The sequence below is a fragment of the Aptenodytes patagonicus genome, chromosome 27 (genome assembly GCF_965638725.1).
Source record: "Aptenodytes patagonicus chromosome 27, bAptPat1.pri.cur, whole genome shotgun sequence".
NCBI classification, from domain to species: Eukaryota; Metazoa; Chordata; class Aves; order Sphenisciformes; family Spheniscidae; genus Aptenodytes; species Aptenodytes patagonicus.
Genome location: NC_134975.1, coordinates 2,770,380 through 2,786,128, shown reverse-complemented (window position 1 = coordinate 2,786,128; position 15,749 = coordinate 2,770,380). Strand labels below are relative to the sequence as shown.

General features: G+C 63.8%; 4 protein-coding genes across 5 annotated transcripts; 1 reads left to right on the top strand and 3 right to left on the bottom strand.

The window, feature by feature from the left end:
• Window positions 1-692: 692 nt before the first annotated feature.
• On the bottom strand, window positions 693-3,471 carry ACKR5 (atypical chemokine receptor 5). The gene is made up of 2 exons (XM_076360557.1): window positions 3,398-3,471; window positions 693-2,132 (listed from the first exon to the last, which is right to left on the bottom strand). Exons 1-2 carry the CDS (start codon window positions 3,468-3,470, stop codon window positions 1,030-1,032), a joined length of 1,176 nt encoding a protein of 391 aa, XP_076216672.1. The 5' UTR covers window position 3,471; the 3' UTR covers window positions 693-1,029.
• Window positions 3,472-6,759: 3,288 nt separating this feature from the next.
• LOC143171518 (retinol dehydrogenase 16-like) lies at window positions 6,760-8,513 on the bottom strand. The gene is made up of 4 exons (XM_076360561.1): window positions 8,188-8,513; window positions 7,788-8,046; window positions 7,178-7,341; window positions 6,760-7,086 (listed from the first exon to the last, which is right to left on the bottom strand). The coding sequence occupies exons 1-4, from the start codon at window positions 8,501-8,503 to the stop codon at window positions 6,857-6,859; spliced, it is 969 nt and encodes a 322-aa protein (XP_076216676.1). The 5' UTR covers window positions 8,504-8,513; the 3' UTR covers window positions 6,760-6,856.
• A 918-nt stretch (window positions 8,514-9,431) lies between these two features.
• Window positions 9,432-11,758, bottom strand: LOC143171520 (retinol dehydrogenase 16-like). Its single transcript, XM_076360563.1, has 4 exons — window positions 11,281-11,758; window positions 10,886-11,144; window positions 10,009-10,172; window positions 9,432-9,840 (listed from the first exon to the last, which is right to left on the bottom strand). Exons 1-4 carry the CDS (start codon window positions 11,594-11,596, stop codon window positions 9,623-9,625), a joined length of 957 nt encoding a protein of 318 aa, XP_076216678.1. The 5' UTR covers window positions 11,597-11,758; the 3' UTR covers window positions 9,432-9,622.
• Window positions 11,759-12,382: 624 nt separating this feature from the next.
• On the top strand, window positions 12,383-15,346 carry PRIM1 (DNA primase subunit 1). Of its 2 annotated transcripts, none has more exons than XM_076360553.1 (13): window positions 12,383-12,486; window positions 12,780-12,937; window positions 13,057-13,163; window positions 13,262-13,335; window positions 13,575-13,711; window positions 13,778-13,836; window positions 13,913-14,023; window positions 14,142-14,232; window positions 14,320-14,461; window positions 14,546-14,615; window positions 14,694-14,779; window positions 14,858-14,956; window positions 15,072-15,346. In XM_076360553.1, exons 1-13 carry the CDS (start codon window positions 12,384-12,386, stop codon window positions 15,089-15,091), a joined length of 1,257 nt encoding a protein of 418 aa, XP_076216668.1. In that variant the 5' UTR covers window position 12,383; the 3' UTR covers window positions 15,092-15,346. The 2 variants fall into 2 exon arrangements, with proteins under 2 accessions (XP_076216668.1, XP_076216667.1); XM_076360552.1 differs by having other exon boundaries at window positions 14,317-14,461.
• Window positions 15,347-15,749: the final 403 nt, after the last annotated feature.

Sequence of the window (15,749 nt, the reverse complement as noted above, 5' to 3'; positions counted from 1 at the left end):
TGCTTCAGCTCCGAAGGTTTCTACATGCATACGCGTTCCCATGGGGTGTGCTTCAGTGCGACTTTGATTGAAAGGGAGCACGCGTGAAGGGCTGCCAGAGTCTGCCAGCGTTTAGAAACGCACCCAGTGGCCTTAGAAACCTGCCAGGAGATGCTCTAAAGGAGGCTGGGTTTAATGGGATGGGTCTCCTGCTGCAAAACACAAACTGGGAACCCTACCTCTGCTGACACCGGTCATGTTTGGAAGCAGCCGTGCCCAGTCAAACCCAGTTTTAACCATCACTAATTTACTGCTGGGTTTGCAAAATTGCTCTCAACTAGTTGCTGATCTCGAATCGTTCCTCCCCTCGTTAAAGCTCAGGTCTGTGTTGTGCTCAGCCCCTCAGGGTTGCGTTGCCTTCATTTCTGTAAAATCAGGCTTTCAGCTGTTTGCCGGGCATGGGGAGAAGAGGTTTGTGTTTCAAAGGAATGAATTTCCTCTCTCCTGTTTGGTATGGCATCACAGCAGAAGGGCAGCATTCACCGGACACTTCTGCAGCGCGGCGTATCCGGAGCACATGTGTAAGTGAAAGTTGGGGCCTGCAGAAAAACTTGTGGTGAAGAGAAAGGATCGTGTGCCCCCAGCCCTGTGGCTCGGGGTGGGTGGGTACGGGGCTCAGGTCCTAGGGGCCAGATTTGTGTTCAGACTTCCGAGCAGGCAGAGTAATGCACTTTATTACTGCAAGTGTTTCTTTTGGAAAACAGGAAATACCTCTTTCTCGTATTCTTTCTTTAGCTAAATAGATCTGATACAGCAGCACATCAGAGAGGCAAGATGTCTGTAGCTCCCCGCACCATCTCATTTCACATTTGGCACCCTGCCCTGCCTTCAGAGCACAGGAGGTGGCCAGCCAAGAAATGTTGTTTAAAAGCAAAGTGTCTGCTTATCACCAGGAAAACAATCTTACTGACCTCAGTGAGTGCAGAGAGCTCCCCCCTCCCCCCCCCCCGCAACCACTTGCCAGTGATGAGTGGGAGAGTCCGATCCCCCTTAATTGGGAGGGTTGTTTTCCTTTGTGATGACTATGGAGTGCTGCGTGGTGGAGGAGGAATTGTCTGCGCCCTTCTGGCTGCCTTGGTCTTTGGGGATGTACTTAACCACGGCGGAGATGAGCTTGCTGCGGAAGTTTTTGCTTAGGAAGTTGTAGAGGATTGGGTTAATCACGCAGTGGAGCAGGGTGAAGCAGTCTATGATGTCATAGAAGAAGTAGAGGAAGTGGGCAAAGGTGCAGTGGAGGATGATGTGGTTGCCGTCGAGGGTGAGCAGTGTGAGCATGATGTGGAAGGGCAGCCAGCTGATGAGGAACACGACGATATAGGCATAGATGAGCAGACAGTGCTTCCTGCTCTCCGGCTTGGTGCGCTTGATGAACCTGGCCGTCAAGATGTTGAAAACAGTGATGATGGGGAAGGGGATGAGGAACCCAATGGTGGTGGTGGCCAAGCTGACTGCCAGCGCCCACTCGTCATAGGTCTCGAAGGGGGCCATGAAGATGCAGATGGGCTCTCCGGTATTGACCAGCTGCATGTGAGCAACCTCCAGGAATGGGATCACTGCTGCCAAGACCCAACTGCAGGCGCAGATGATGCGGCGTGCACGGTGCTGGTGCTTACGCCAGAAGAGGGAGGAGCTGGTCAGGGACACGTAACGATCCACACTCAGGCAGGTGAGGAAGAAGATGCTGGCGTACATATTGGCAAAGTAGAAGTAGTGCGTGAAGCGGCAGAGGAAGCTGCCCCAGAGCCAGGTGTAATCCAGCATCACCTCCAGCATCCAGATGGGCAGTGAGAGCAGCACTCCAAGGTCAGCAATGGCCATGTTGATGATGTAGAGGTTGACCAAGTTCTTGTTGCCCCGTGTCTGCCAGTTGACCCAGATGACAAGGAGGTTCTCCACCAAGCCCACCACGAAGATGACCAGGTAAAGGATGAAGAGGATCACCCGCTTGATGTTCTCATCCAGGCTGAACTCGCAGAAGGTGTAGGTGTAGTTCAGGAGGTGGAAGAGCTCGGACCAGTTGTGGTAGTCCCCGTACTCATTCAGGAGAGTGTGCGTCTCAGTGGGGGCAGTGGTCACCTCAGCCATCCTGGTAGCTGCAAGGAAAGGGAAAGCACCGAGTTGTGGCTCAGTGGCTGCACTGAGCCAGACAGCTTGGAAATACAGAGAAACAGCCGATCTCTCCTGTCAGAGCTCAGTCTTCGCGGGAGGCTCTGGAAGTACCCATCTGCTTTTTTTTTTTAATCCAGTTTTTATTCCTATGGTGAATTCCTACATCAGCCCTCAGAAGATGCTGTATCCACATTGGACGATAACCTCACGTCCCAGGCAAAATGCAAGCCACAAACACCAGCCGCCTGTTCACCAACACATGCTCCCAGGTGGTGGTTGTCCCTGTCTCACAGCCTGGTCAGCTGGGGCCAGGGACCAGGGACAAGCAGTGCTAGGGACTGATGGAGGAGAGGGATGAAGGACAGGTGAGAGCACCCACAAAGCTCCAAGGCTCAGCAACATCAGTCACTGCAGAAACGGAGCTGATGACCCAGGAGCGCAGCGACCTTTGGGCGGGAGGCCCCCTGCCGAGGCTCGTGCTGTCCCCCCGGCACCTCTGGAGCTGAGGTCTGGCCGCCACGGAGCCTGTGGGAATCCTGACCCCAGCTCTGCCGCTCTGCCCTTGCATGCAGCAACTGGCTGTGAGGCGCCCAGGATGCGGGCAGGCACCCGGACCGTTAAATGCGCCAGCGACCACGTCTGCTCGATTCTGATCCAGCAGGAAAGCCCCTGTCCCCCACCTGAGCCCTTGGTGTGTGGTCGCCTTATAAACCTAGCCGGCCGCCCTCGCTCTGCTCGTCTCGCAGCTGCGTTGCTGGGAGCTGTCAGGACTTCCAAGTAGGTGACAAAATTATAAACTTAAGGGAAATGCAGTTGACCTTAACATCCTTTTATTGCCCCAAGTGTGAGAGCTCTGATCCCAGCACAGCTGCATCCGCACGGCAAAGATGCTGTGGACCCCATTCAGCCTCATGCCGCTGGAAGAGCTCGCAAGACCAGCCGTTCCCCCGGGAAAGCTGGAGGAGCGTGCAGTGCTGCTGGGGCATTTCCGTGGCACTCGGAGCCCAGCGAGCCGGTGAGCGCCGCAGCCAGGCGTCCCCTGCAAGAGCATCAGCCCTGCGGCAAACAGCTATCACCCGCCTGCTCCCGAAACCATGGAGGAGAGAAGAGCGAGCCCCCAGGGCTGGAGCCCCCACCCCGTCCCTGAGGCTCCTTGACCTCCCGCCCTCGCCAAGCTGCAGGTCCTGAGAGAAGCTGGTGGGAGAGGGGACAGACCGACGCAGGCGGGGAGGGAGAGGCATTGGCTCACCTGTGGCAGAGCCGAAGGCTGCGTGGAGGGGCTGCTCAGGGAGCGTGGCAATCCTCTCAGCTCGGTGGCTCATGCACCTCTGGGAGAGCAGAGCCGCAGCGGCGCAGAGCTCGGGGTGGGCTTGTTGGCTGCTTCCCGGCAGGAAATGACCGTCGTGGTCTGACATCCTGAGACAGCCCAGCGCGGATGACATTTGACTCGGTTTCCAGCCCCAGGGCTCGGCTCCCATTTGATTTTGCTGCAGGGCTGGGAATGGGCATGGGGAGGCCTGGGGCAGGTGTCGGTGTCGAAGCTGCAGGTGCTCAAGGATGGAGTGGGGCTCCCTGGGGCTCCTCCGGGCGGGTCCTCTCCACCATCACTCCCGCAGGACCCGGCTGCTGTGGCCCCACTGGTCTCAGGGGCTGGATCCTGCCCGGGTCCTACTGCGACTGTGGACAGGAGGGGAAAATGCATCCTATGGGATAGACCCAGCTGAGCCAGGTCCTCCCCCGGCTCTGGGAGTCCCAAGGGGTTAGGGTGGGTTAAGGCAAATGTGCCATTGACTGTCCCTGATGCTCACGTGATGCCGGGGTGAGCTCAGGGTTTCCTTTGGGGGAAAAAGGGCCAAAAGCTGAACATCTCTGGCAGGTCAGCGCTGCCTGTTGCTCCGAGCTGTCGCAGGAGTTGATGGCAGATGGCTATCGCCACAGAAACACCTCTGGCCGGGCAGCAATTAATCATTGAGCTGTGATTGCCTCGCAGTTTTGCAGGGGAAGGGAGTGGGCTTGAGCCTTGCCCTGGCACTGGGGAGGGGGCTGATAGGCAGAAAATTTTGCATCAAGCTGCAAGTCCTGCAAAACAATTGCAGGAAATCTCCTTTTCGAGTGCAGACAAGACTTTGTGATCAACAATCGGCTCGGAAGGAAGGCACGGCCAGAGCGGGGAAGCACGAGGGCACTGATAAGTCGGGTCTCACAACAACAAGCCTGGTGCCGGTGACGCCGTGCGCAGGTACCCAGCCCCAGCAGGACCGAGGCCCCAGGTTGCAAACAGGAACTCAGCGGCTTTGTGCTCGCCCCAAGCACGATGGGGCGCGTTTTGGCTCAGCTGTGGGATGGGGGCCATGGGGGGGGTCACAAAGGGCCACTCTGCCGCCCAATGGATGGGGGGACTTTGCCTCCCCTGGGAGGCAGGGATGCCATTCTGTTTCCATTTAACAGGTCAGGAAATTTCCACATTGAACTCTCGGATGGAGAATGACCTGGGTGCTGCAAATCTTTGCTGTCAAGATTTGCACAGGGGCTGCCGATCCTAGAGAGGACGGTGAGGACCGGGAGCTGGTTGCATTTCCAAGCCAGCCAAGTCGTGGTGAGTGGGGCAGGTGGCTCAGCCCCTTCTCCCCATCCCTGCCACGATGCTCGGGGCACCCTGAGGCTGTCGGCACCCAAACGTGTGCCCAGGAGCCCCCAGCCTCCCTAAGGGTCCGGTTCCCCACTTTGTCTGGAGACAAATGGGAAAAGGATGTTTGCTCTCCAGAAAGCAGCCGCTTTGATCTGAGCAGGTCCTTTGGAGCCTGGTGGATCAGGGGTCGGATGGACAGCACACAGGAAGGCGAAGAGGAGAGGCTGATAATGGCAGCCCGTGGGCCTGGCCAGTTCCTCCTCCACCTGCCAGCGCTTGGCTCCGGGGTGAAATACGGGTGCTGAGCCCCTCCTGGCCGCTGCCAGCCTGGCCCCACCAAGGGGGAGGGGGCAACACAGACCCAAAGCGAGGGGGGCTCCAGGTGGCGGCAGCACTGGGGATCTGCTGTTCTCCTGCCCTTCCCTCCCTGGGCAGCCAGTGCCGGCCCAGGATGCTGCCGGAGGGATGCAGGCGCAGGGGTCCTCGGGCAGGCGCAGCCAAGGCTGCAGTGTCGCCTCCCGGCAGCTCAGCACGCCACAGCCCAGCCCAGCCCCTTGGGGACACATGGGCCTGAAACATGATGTGTGAGGGCTGCTGGGGACATCTTACTGGCTTGCTAAGCCAACTAAAGCGTTTAGGAAAGCTTTCTTGGCTGGGGAAACAGCTCGGCGAGCTGTAACGCAGCTTGCACAAGGGCCCTATGTGCTGCCTCCCATCCTGCTGTAGCTCCTCGTCCCCCCAAGTTCCGTCACAGCCCAAGGGTGTCTTGGTCTCGCGTGGGCTCAGCCTCTGTGTGTGGGGGAGCAGCACAGCACTGGTGGGAGCAGGGCTGCTGCTAACACTGCTCTTGTCCTGCAGGCAGGTGCGCAACCTCAGGGACCTAACCCCCAGCTAGTCATCACTAATCAGTCCTTAATCAGAGATTTAAACGATGCATGAGTCACTGCCCACATGCCCAGCTCCCTGTGCTGGCAGTGTCACGGGCTGGTTAACGAGGGTGCCTTTTCCAGCCCATCCTCTGGCAGCAGAGCTGAGAGCCGAGTCTGCCCCAGCCATGCCGAGAGCTTGTCTCCACCAGCTGCAGCTTTCTCTGTGCCGGACCTGACCACCCGCTGCCAGAGGAGACTGTGGACAATGGGCCACACGATTGCTGCATTGTGCTGGGAAGGGAGCGCCGGCTGCCAGGGCTGAGCCCGAGGTCACCCATGGAGGAGCTGGGAGGCTGCAGGGGAGGGGAGGCTGCGTTGGCGCCGAAGGGCCCCGGAGCAGCAAGAGAGGATGGAGCCATTTCCAGCCGGCTCTCGGGCTTACCTGTGTGGCAGCGAGGGAGGACATGGGGAGCCAAGGAGCAAAGCCCCCACATCCTGAGCTGGACAAACATGGGGAAGAGCTGGGATGTGGCAGAGTGGGGAGGTCCTGGCAGCTCCCGGCAGAGCTGGAGTGAAGCACAACCAGCTTTGGGGACCTTTGCAAAGAGCAATTGCTCTCACATCTCCTCAGAGAGGGAGCTGTGAGCCCGGTGGGCCCAAAGGCTGGTGCTGCAGAAAGCAGCAGGCTTGAAGGAAAAAACATCTTTAACCAGGTTCCGGGGCAGCGGCATACCTCCAGCATGAGGCAGTGACGGGGAGCCAGAGCACTGCCGGTGTCTGCAATGGCTCCACAGCCACGATCGGCTGTGCCAGTAGGTGTGGATTGGCCCCTGCCAATGACCATGAGGATGAGCTGGAACCCCGGCGCAGCCATCAGCCCCTCGAAGGGCTGTGGGGGCAGAGAGGATCCTGTGCCGCAGCTCAGACATCCCTGGGCACACCGCTGCTCTGGGCACAGGCGGCAGCCAGGGTCCTGCCACAGGCTGGCACGGACCCCGCGGGCTGGCATGGACCCCACCAGCGTCATGCTGCCCTGGTGGAGCTGGTCACCCAGCACCATGGCCAGGCGGCTCTCGGACACCTCCGAGGCTGGGGTTCACTGCGGGCAGCCCCTCGCTTTGCACCAGCTTTATTGAGCAAATTAACAGGGGCCCAAGGCGAGCGGGTGCCCGTGGGTACTGTGTCCACATCCCCGGTCCGGCGGCCATCCTCAGCGGTGCGTGGGCATCCCCCCAGCTGGGATAGGCAGGAAGAGGCCGATGGCAGCATCGGTGAGCCAGGCCGGGCAGTAGCTGAGCGGCAGGAGGGCGAGCCGGGCGTCCCAGCCGGCCGCGTAGCGGCTGCGGGGGAAGCGGGCGAGCAGCGCATGCACCATGACGCCAGTGACGTGGGACAGGCGGGAGCTGCTCAGGCGGTGCAGCAGGAAGGTGCTCTTGGCATCTGGGTGGACAGAGGGGGGTCAGCCCGGCCCGGCATGCCAGCGGTGGTGGGGTCACCAGGGAGTGCCAGTGCCACATGAGGATGTACTCACAGGTCTCCAGGTAATGGTGTCCGTAGGCTGCCTGGGTCTCTGCTGGGAGCCGCTCCCAGAGGTGCTTGAAGCCCTTCACCACTGTCGCGGGGTCAATCATCCCCGTCCGGAAGCCACCGGGTTCAATGATAGAAACCTGCACCCCGAAGGGGCGCATCTCGCGCCTGGCCGGAGAGGAGCTGTCAGCCCTGCGGACAGAGCCGCCGTCCCGAGCCGAGCAAGGGCTGGGGGGGACAGAGCCGCACAGGGTGAGGGGGAGCCCATGACCCCCCCTGGGCACCCCATCATCCCCTGGGTGGGTGCAGGGGAGCCCTCTCCTTCCTCAAGGCTTTCTCGAGACCCTTCCTCTGGTTGCACAACTGCTGCTCCAGCTGTGCCCTGGTTTCCCAACCTGTGCACGACTGTGTCGGTATTTCACAAGCCCCCACCTTGGCTCGCTGCTGTTCTCCTCTACAGGGAAGGATGTAACTGGGTGCAACATAAAACCCTGCGTGGAGGAAGTGGGGCAGAGCCGCCTGGCATGCCTGCACCTGCCAACGCGTGCCCGCCTGCCGGACAAGCCCCGGCGCAGGGGAGCACCGGGGGTCACTGGTGGCCATCACCACTGTACCTGAGGGTGTCGGAGAAGGCCTCCACGCCATGCTTGGAGATGCAGTACGCCCCCCCAAAGGAGGCAAGCCGGCCCATCACACTGGCCACATTGACCACCCGGCCCCGTGCCCGCCGCACCAGGGGTAGGAGGCTCAGTGTCACCTCGATGAGGCCGACCAGGTTGACGTCCAGCACCTTGACGAAGTCGTCCTTGGTCAGCCACTCGTTAGGGGCGGTGGGGATGGCGGTCCCCGCATTGTTCACCAGCCCCCAGAGACCTGGGGAAGTGGGACGGGGTGAGCTCCCCTGCCCACAGCCCTGCTCCGGCACCAGCTGTGCCGGCACAGGTTGGTAGAGCGGTAGGAGGGCCAGCAGGTGTGACAATAGGGACAATGATGGGGGCAGCTGCCCCATCGTACCTTGGTTGCCCACACACTCCCGGACCCAGGCGGTGGCGGTGGCGATGCTCTGGCTGGAGGTGACGTCCAGGAGGACGGTCTGCAGCCGCGGTGAGGTGGCTGCCCGCAGCTGCGCAGCCCCTGTTTCGGTCAGGCAGGCAGCCAGCACCCGCAGCCCCCGCGCATCCAGCTGCCGTGCCAGCAGGTTCCCGAAGCCGCTGTCACAGCCCGTGATCAGCACGTACTTCTCCGAGAGCCTCGGCACCATCTGCCGCTCCCGGTGCCAGCGGCGCAGCAGGTACAGCCCCGCCAGCACCGCCGCCAGGTACAGCCACATCCTCGGGCACCGGCACTGGCTCAGTGACAGCCTTCTGTGCTGTCCGCATTTGTGCCATATATATAGAGGTTGGTGTGGAGGACCAGCCCCAGCCCATGCATTGGGCAGTGCTGGTGGGAGAGCCAGGTGCCAGGTTGCTCTGGGACATGCCGGAGGAGAGGCAGGATTGCACCAGCACCTGGAGAAAGTTTTGCATCTCTCAATTGCAATTCACAGCTTCACGCAACACAGGTCTGTGTGCCTGGAGCTCTGCTTTGGCCTTTAATGGCTGTTTGTGCTGGCAGGGTGAATCCAGTCGCCCCACAGAGCTGGATTTGGCTGAACTCTCCAGACACGGTCAGCAGCACCCGGCCCTGGACTTCCCCCTCTCACTGGCTGCACTGCGCTTGCCCGGCTTTGGTCCGGTGGCTTCGTCCCCTCACCCTGGGACCGGCCCTGCATGAGGAGGCAGCAAAGCTGCTGGGATGAGCCTGGACACAGGCAAAGGGGTGTCCCCAGCCACAGCGGTGCCCGGGCATGGTTTGCTGGGGTGGGGCAGCCTACACTGACTGGGTGCTGGGGGTCTGCAGAGCCACGCAGAGAAGCAGGCGCTGCTCGGGATGCCCGAGGGGCACTGAGGAGGAGGACTCATCCAGAGGCTGCCCAGCCCTGTGCCCAGAGGGAAATCTGCCTAGGTTTGTACAGGTCTGGTTTTTATTCACGTGTGTTAACTCCTGGAGCGCCAGCTCGGGCGGGTGCAGCTCTTGCATCCCAGCGGGGGCTGGACCCTGCATGGAGCAGGCACTCAGGGGAACGACCAGAGACCCTGGGAGCTCCCGTGGCATGGCATGGCACGGCTGGCAGCAGTGCTGGTGCTGTTGGAGGAGCAGGGACACGGCCTCAGTGCCGCAGCCCCAGCCGAGGCTGAAACCAAGCCCTGCCAGGCAGGGAGGAGGAGTTGTCTTTATTCAGAAGCAAACCAGTCTGCTAGCAGAGGACAGCGGGTTGTGAGACATACATTGAGTTAGAAATTCAGGAACCTATTGGCACGGCCTCAGCTGTGGGCGATGCTGGATCCCACCCTGCGCTGCCGGGCTCTGGCTACTGCTGCCTGTTGGCTGCCTGTGCCATGTCCCTGCCTTAGACTTTCTGGGCAGGTTTGGGGTAGGACCAGGTGAGTATGAAATCTGTGAGGGCTGATGGCAAGTAGCTGAGGGGGATGTAGAGCAGCTTGGCGTCCCAGCCCACAGAGTAGCGGGTGCGTGGGAAACGGCTGGTCAACGCATGCTCCATGCAGTCCGTGACCAGTGTCAGGTTGGAGTTGCATCTCATCTGCATCTTCCTGAGTGCTACCAAACCTGCGAAGGCAGAAAGTGCTGGTCAGACTGCCGGGCTTAGACCCTTGAGCCGAACACAGCCAAAGGGCTTGGTGGGATGACGGGGCAGCGGGACACCCCATGGCCCTGGGGATGTGCCTTGTGCCAGGAGAGAAACAGCATTGCTTAGCCTTTAGGTGAGGTACTTACACTCCTTCAAGTAATTCTCCCCGTAACTCGCTTTGGTTTCCTCCAGGAGCTTCTCCCAGATGGAAAGTAAATTCTTCTCCACGTTCTCAGCGTTGGTGATCATTGTCTTGAAGTAGCCTGGCTCGATCACACTGACCTTCACCCCGAAGTTGCACATCTCAATTCTAGAAGGGATCAAGCCCCGTGGGATGCAGCAGCAACACCCAAGCGCGTCAGCCGCCCACCAGTGTGGGCTGCGCGTGGGCACCGGCTCTCATGTGGGACACATGGCAGCCTTGTGCCAGAGGTACGGTGGGGAGCCTGACCACCCCAGCAGACCCTGCGCCAGCCCCGGCATGTGTCTGAAGCAGCGTGTGAGCAAATGTCTGCTGAGTCTGGATGGGATGGGGGCCAAAGCAAACCTTGGGACCACACGGCCATTGCCCGCAGGATCCAGTGTGGGGGTGAGGTCCAATGGGGGAGGCTCAGTGCCCATGTGGCCACAGCCTCCCTGACGCTGGGAAGTCATCAGGCAGGGGAATGAAATCAAAGCTCTGCCAAGTCCTTTGCCTTCCCTTCCCCCGGGCTGCCTCTGCATGAGCTTGGCTGAAAGCGGAGCAGAGGCTGCCAGTGGCAGGCGAGGGTCCCCCCGGGCAGGAGATTGCTCCCGTGGGACCCAAGTCCTATAGCTGTGGCACAAGGTGTCCTGACGTCTGGTCCACGTGTTAAGCATCCCCGCAGCCCCTCCTCTTATGCTTCGGCAGCAGCTAAAATGAACTCTGCCTGCGCTCGCTTGTGGTTGCACGAGGAAGGGGTTTGACAGACGGAGGCTCTGCTGGCCGAAGCACGGAAAAGCAAACTGGGAAACTGAGGGTGGTGTCTACTGTGCCAGACTTACCGGAGACTGTCAGAGAAGGCCTCCACACCAAACTTGGAGATGCAGTACCCCCCGCCGAAAAAGGAGATGCGGCCCATCACACTGGCCACGTTGACCACCCGGCCCCGTGCCCGCCGCACCAGGGGTAGGAGGCTCAGTGTCACCTCGATGAGGCCGACCAGGTTGACGTCCAGCACCTTGACGAAGTCGTCCTTGGTCAGCCACTCGTTAGGGGCGGTGGGGATGGCGGTCCCCGCGTTGTTCACCAGCCCCCAGAGACCTGGGGAAGTGGGACGGGGTGAGCTCCCCTGCCCACAGCCCTGCTCCGGCACCAGCTGTGCCGGCACGGATTGGTAGAGCGGTGGGACGGGGGGGCAACGATGGGGACAACGATGGGGACGGCCACCCCGTCCTACCTTGGTCGCCCACACACTCCCGGACCCAAGCGGTGGCAGCGGCGATGCTCTGGCTGGAGGTGACGTCCAGGAGGACGGTCTGCAGCCGCGGTGAGGTGGCTGCCCGCAGCTGCGCAGCCCCTGTTTCGGTCAGGCAGGCGGCCAGCACCCGCAGCCCCCGCGCATCCAGCTGCCGTGCCAGCAGGTTCCCGAAGCCGCTGTCACAGCCCGTGATCAGCACGTACTTCTCCGAGAGCCTCGGCACCATCTGCCGCTCCCGGTGCCAGCGGCGCAGCAGGTACAGCCCCGCCAGCACCGCCGCCAGGTACAGCCACATCCTCGGGCACCGGCACCGGGGCCAGGAACGGGACAGGGACCGGGAGCGCAGCGGGCACGACGGCTGAGCGGCTCCGGCCCGACCTTGGTCCTGCCCGCGGCGCCGCTGTCAATGATTAATTAGCGCGGCCGCTGTCAATGATTAATTAGAGCGGCCGCTGTCAATGATTAATTAGCGCGGCCGCGGGCTCGGGAGCAGCTCCTGCGCAATGACCGCAGAGAGACCGCGGGGCCGCGGGGCCGCCGGGCGCGACCGGGCTGCGGGGGCGGCCGCGCCCCCCCCCCCCCCCCCAGCCCGGACCGCCCCCGCCGTCTGCCCCTGAGGGCGTCGCCCCCGCCCGTCCCGAGTTCGGTGCCGTCGCGGTGCTGCCGCCTCGAGTGCGCGGGGCGTCCGGCCCCGGGGCTGCGGGCTCTGCCGCGGGCTCTGCGTCGGCCCCGGGGCTCCGCTCCGGCAGCAGCCGGGTCGGGTCCGGTCGCAGCCGTGCGGCCACCGGCGAATCGTTGACCCGGAGCGGGGCAGCGCCCGGGGGTTTCCCGCACCCCTGCGCTGCCACTCCGGACCCAGGGACCCCCCCCCCCCCCCCGGACCCCGGGCACCCCTCGGACTCCCCCGGGCCCCCCCGGTGCTTTGCGCCCTCCCTCGCGTGTCCCGAACCGCGCGTAGCCCCCGTCCCCGCTCCTCCCCGTCCCCGCTCCCCCCCCCGACCCTCGCGCCCCGGGGCCGGACTACAGCTCCCGGCGGCCCCCGGGCGCCCGTCCCCGCCGCTTCCCGCCGCCTCCCTCCCGCCATGGCGCGGTTCGAGCCGGCGGCGCTGCCTGAGCTGCTCCCGGTCTTCTACCGGCGGCTCTTCCCGCACGGCGCCTACGGCCGCTGGCTCGGCTACGGCGGCGGTGAGCGGGGCGGGGGGCACCGCCGGGGGCTGCGATACCGGGTCCCGCGGCACGTGGGGGCGTCCCGGGGGCGCTGGGGCTGGCGGCGGCGGCAGCGTGGGTGCACTGACCGGGGTCCGGGGAGTCCGGGGGGTGCAGGGAATGGGGGGGCTGGGGGCCCCTGTGATGGGGGGGCTCAGGAGTGCAGTGAGGGGGCTTGGGGGAAACGCGCGGGAGGGGCCCGGGCCCTCAAGGCAGTGTTGGGGCTGCACACACACACACACCCCCCCCCCAACCCGCCCGTGCCCCCGCAGTGGTGAAGAACTACTTCCAGCTGCGGGAGTTCTCCTTCACGCTGCGGGACGACGTCTACGTGCGCTTCCAGTCCTTTGGCAGCCCCCAGGAGCTGGAGCGGGAACTGCAGAGGACCAACCCCTACAAGATCGACATCGGGGCCGTCTACTCCCACCGGGTGAGTCCTGCTCCCATCTGGGCACCCCAACTGGAGCGCAGGCGCCAGCCGGCCCCGGGGGGACGCAACCCCCAACTCACGGGGTCCCTGGCCGGGGCTGAGCCCGTCCCATCCCGCAGCCCAACCAGCACAACACGGTGCACCTGGGGGCCTTCCAGCCGCAGGAGAAGGAGCTGGTCTTTGACATCGACATGACGGACTACGACGACGTCCGGATGTGCTGCAGGTTCCCAGGGGTTTTCATGGCACGAGCTGGAATAGGGGGCTGGGAGGGGGCCGTGGGGGCACGGAGCAGCAGCCTGACCCGCCGTGCTCTGCCTCCAGCTCAGCTGAGATCTGCTCCAAGTGCTGGACCCTGATGACCATTGCCGTCCGCATCATCGACCGCGCACTCATGGGTGAGGGTCTCAGGGACCTGCGTGGCCCCCGTCCTCGTGCACCGGGGACGAGTCCAGACCATGGTCTGCCCCGCAGCAACGCCCAGACCGCAAAGGGGGTGCCGGGACAGTGCTCTCATGGGGCTGGGGGGGAGTGGAGACTGCACTGGTGCTCAGCGGGGTTTGCAGCACTGCCAGGCTTGGGCGGATGCCACAGCACGTCCCGACGTGCTCCTGCAGCCCAGCTGTTCCCCCTGCAGAGGACCTGGGCATGAAGCATCGCCTGTGGGTATACTCGGGCCGGAGGGGCGTCCACTGCTGGGTGTGCGACGATGCGGTGCGGAAGTGGTCCCCGGCGCTACGGGCGGCCACCGTGGAGTACCTAACCCTGGTGAAGGTGGGTGCACAGGGGGCTGGGCACCCCCTGCCCACCCCCCCAGGCTGACTGCCTCTGTCCCCTCAGGGCGGAGCGGAGACCGTGAAGAAGGTGATCCTCTCCGAGCCCGTCCACCCCTTCATCAGGTCGGTGGGGACCCCCCTGCCTGGCCCCCGCAGCCACTGGCCACGGGGCGCTGAGCCTCTCCCTGCTGCTCCGCAGGCGGTCGGTCAGCGTGGTGGAGAAGTACTTTGAGGCGTACGCGCTGGTGGGCCAGGACATCCTGGGCAGCCCAGAGAGCTGGGACAAGGTGCTGGCCCTCGTCCCGGAGGATATCCTTCCTGGAGCGGCCCTGCTGTGCCGCTTGGTGCTGTGCTGGGTCCGGAGGGAGGGTCTGTGTGGGGGGAAAGGGGTCGGCAGTGTCCGTGATCAGCCTTGACCACCAGCCACAGCACCGTGAGCCGCTGCAGGGCGAGTTCCCCAAGAAGCGGGACTCGGTGCAGCGCTGGGAGCTGCTGAAGGGCAGGATGGAGCGGACACGGGTGAGTGGCCATGGAGCTGCCCCGGGTGGGGAGGCTGGGCGCTGCTGCCCGCCCCGCTGCCCCTTGACCTGCCTGTCCCCACAGCAGGCAGCGGGGAGCGGGAGGAGCACGCCATGCTACGCGGACTGGGAGATCATGCTGCAGTACTGCTTCCCCCGCCTCGACATCAACGTCAGCAAAGGCGTCGGGCATCTGCTGAAGAGCCCCTTCAGCGTCCATCCCAAAACAGGTGGGTCTGGCCGCCTGCAGGGGCGGCACCCCACGGGGACCCCCAGGGCCAGGCACCCCCAGCGGTGACTCCCCTCTCTTGCAGGTCGCATTTCGGTGCCGCTGGATCTGCGGAGGCTGGACCAGTTCGACCCGTTCGCTGTCCCCACCATCAGGTACATGAGCGGGGCTGGTGGCACAGGGGGTCCCGGCTGTGCCGGCAGTCCCCCACCACGTCCCACCATCTCCTGCAGTTCCCTGTGCCACGAGCTGGATGCAGCCGGTGATGACGGGGAGCAGGAGGATGGTGGGGAGACGGAGCCAAAGCGCCGTGTGCGGGGTGAGTGGGGCTGGGGCCGGGGCACGGGGGGTCCCCACTGCCTGCTCCCGCTCCTGCTCAGCTCCCCAAATCCTCCAGACTACAAGAAGACGAGCCTGGCACCCTACGTGCGGGTCTTTGAGCAGTTTGTGGAGGAGATGGAGCGCGCCCGGAGGGGAGAGCTGCTCCGGAGAAGTGGTAAGTGCCAGGCAAGGATGCAGCCGGCTGGGGGACCCCGAAAGGGGGGGGACACCCTGTCTCTGAGAAACTGCTCTTCTTTTTCTGTAAAACTTCCCATTTCTCCTCTTTGCAGACCTTCAAGGAGACTTCTGAGGCCTCGCTGCCAGGGGCCGCGGTGGCAGCCCCAGTCCTTGCCGCGGGGCCGCTGGGGGACCGGCTGCCATCGCCACCTCCGCCATCGCTGCCTCTGCCAGCCGCGGGGGTCCTGGTGCCTTGGAGCAGGGAGCCCGACAGCCAGGGGCCAAACCGTGCCAGCTCCCTGCCCCGCTCCCCATGGGCCCCACACGGGCCCTTCCCACATTTTGTACCTTTTCTATGCAAAGACCATTAAACGGCTCCGGCCACCTGCGTGCCTGCGCCCCGGGATGCGCCGAGGTGGGAGGGGGCCAGGGCCCGGGGGCTGCGTCCGCGGCCCGGCCCGGCGGGGAGGAGCTGGGGGTCCTGCCCCTGCCCCGCAGCCACGGGGTCGCTGTGCCCCGTACTCTGTGCCCCTGCCCACGGCGCCCTTGCTGGCACCGGGGGGGGGTCCCTGCCCCACAGCCGGGGCCGGGCTCCACGTTCATGGCGTCTCAGCCCCGCACCCGGAGGGGCCCCAGCTCCGTCTCCACGGCCGTCCCTGCCCCACGGCTTGGGGTCCCGGCCCCGCCCCGGCCCCTTTGCCGCCGCCCGGGCCGGACGGGGCCCGGAACGGTGGAGCGCGGCCGTTGGGGCGGGGCGGGCCGCGGGGCGCTGCCCCCTACCCCGGAAGTGC

Bases quoted from the DNA above. Each gene is read 5' to 3' on its own strand.
- ACKR5 (XM_076360557.1), bottom strand. From the start codon at position 3,470: ATGAGCCACCGAGCTGAGAGGATTGCCACGCTCCCTGAGCAGCCCCTC. The intron at 2,133-3,397 runs GTGAGCCAATGC...CTTTCCTTGCAG, and splicing joins AGCCTTCGGCTCTGCCACAG to CTACCAGGATGGCTGAGGTG.
- LOC143171518 (XM_076360561.1), bottom strand. From the start codon at position 8,503: ATGTGGCTGTACCTGGCGGCGGTGCTGGCGGGGCTGTACCTGCTGCGC. The intron at 7,342-7,787 runs GTACAGTGGTGA...CTCTCCGGCCAG, and splicing joins GCCTTCTCCGACACCCTCAG to GCGCGAGATGCGCCCCTTCG. The intron at 7,087-7,177 runs GTGAGTACATCC...CTGTCCACCCAG, and splicing joins ACACCATTACCTGGAGACCT to ATGCCAAGAGCACCTTCCTG.
- LOC143171520 (XM_076360563.1), bottom strand. From the start codon at position 11,596: ATGTGGCTGTACCTGGCGGCGGTGCTGGCGGGGCTGTACCTGCTGCGC. The intron at 11,145-11,280 runs GTAGGACGGGGT...CCACTTCCCCAG, and splicing joins GGAGTGTGTGGGCGACCAAG to GTCTCTGGGGGCTGGTGAAC. The intron at 10,173-10,885 runs GTAAGTCTGGCA...GATCCCTTCTAG, and splicing joins GCCTTCTCTGACAGTCTCCG to AATTGAGATGTGCAACTTCG.
- PRIM1 (XM_076360552.1), top strand. From the start codon at position 12,384: ATGGCGCGGTTCGAGCCGGCGGCGCTGCCTGAGCTGCTCCCGGTCTTC. The intron at 12,938-13,056 runs GTGAGTCCTGCT...CCCATCCCGCAG, and splicing joins GGGCCGTCTACTCCCACCGG to CCCAACCAGCACAACACGGT. The intron at 14,957-15,071 runs GTAAGTGCCAGG...TCCTCTTTGCAG, and splicing joins AGAGCTGCTCCGGAGAAGTG to ACCTTCAAGGAGACTTCTGA.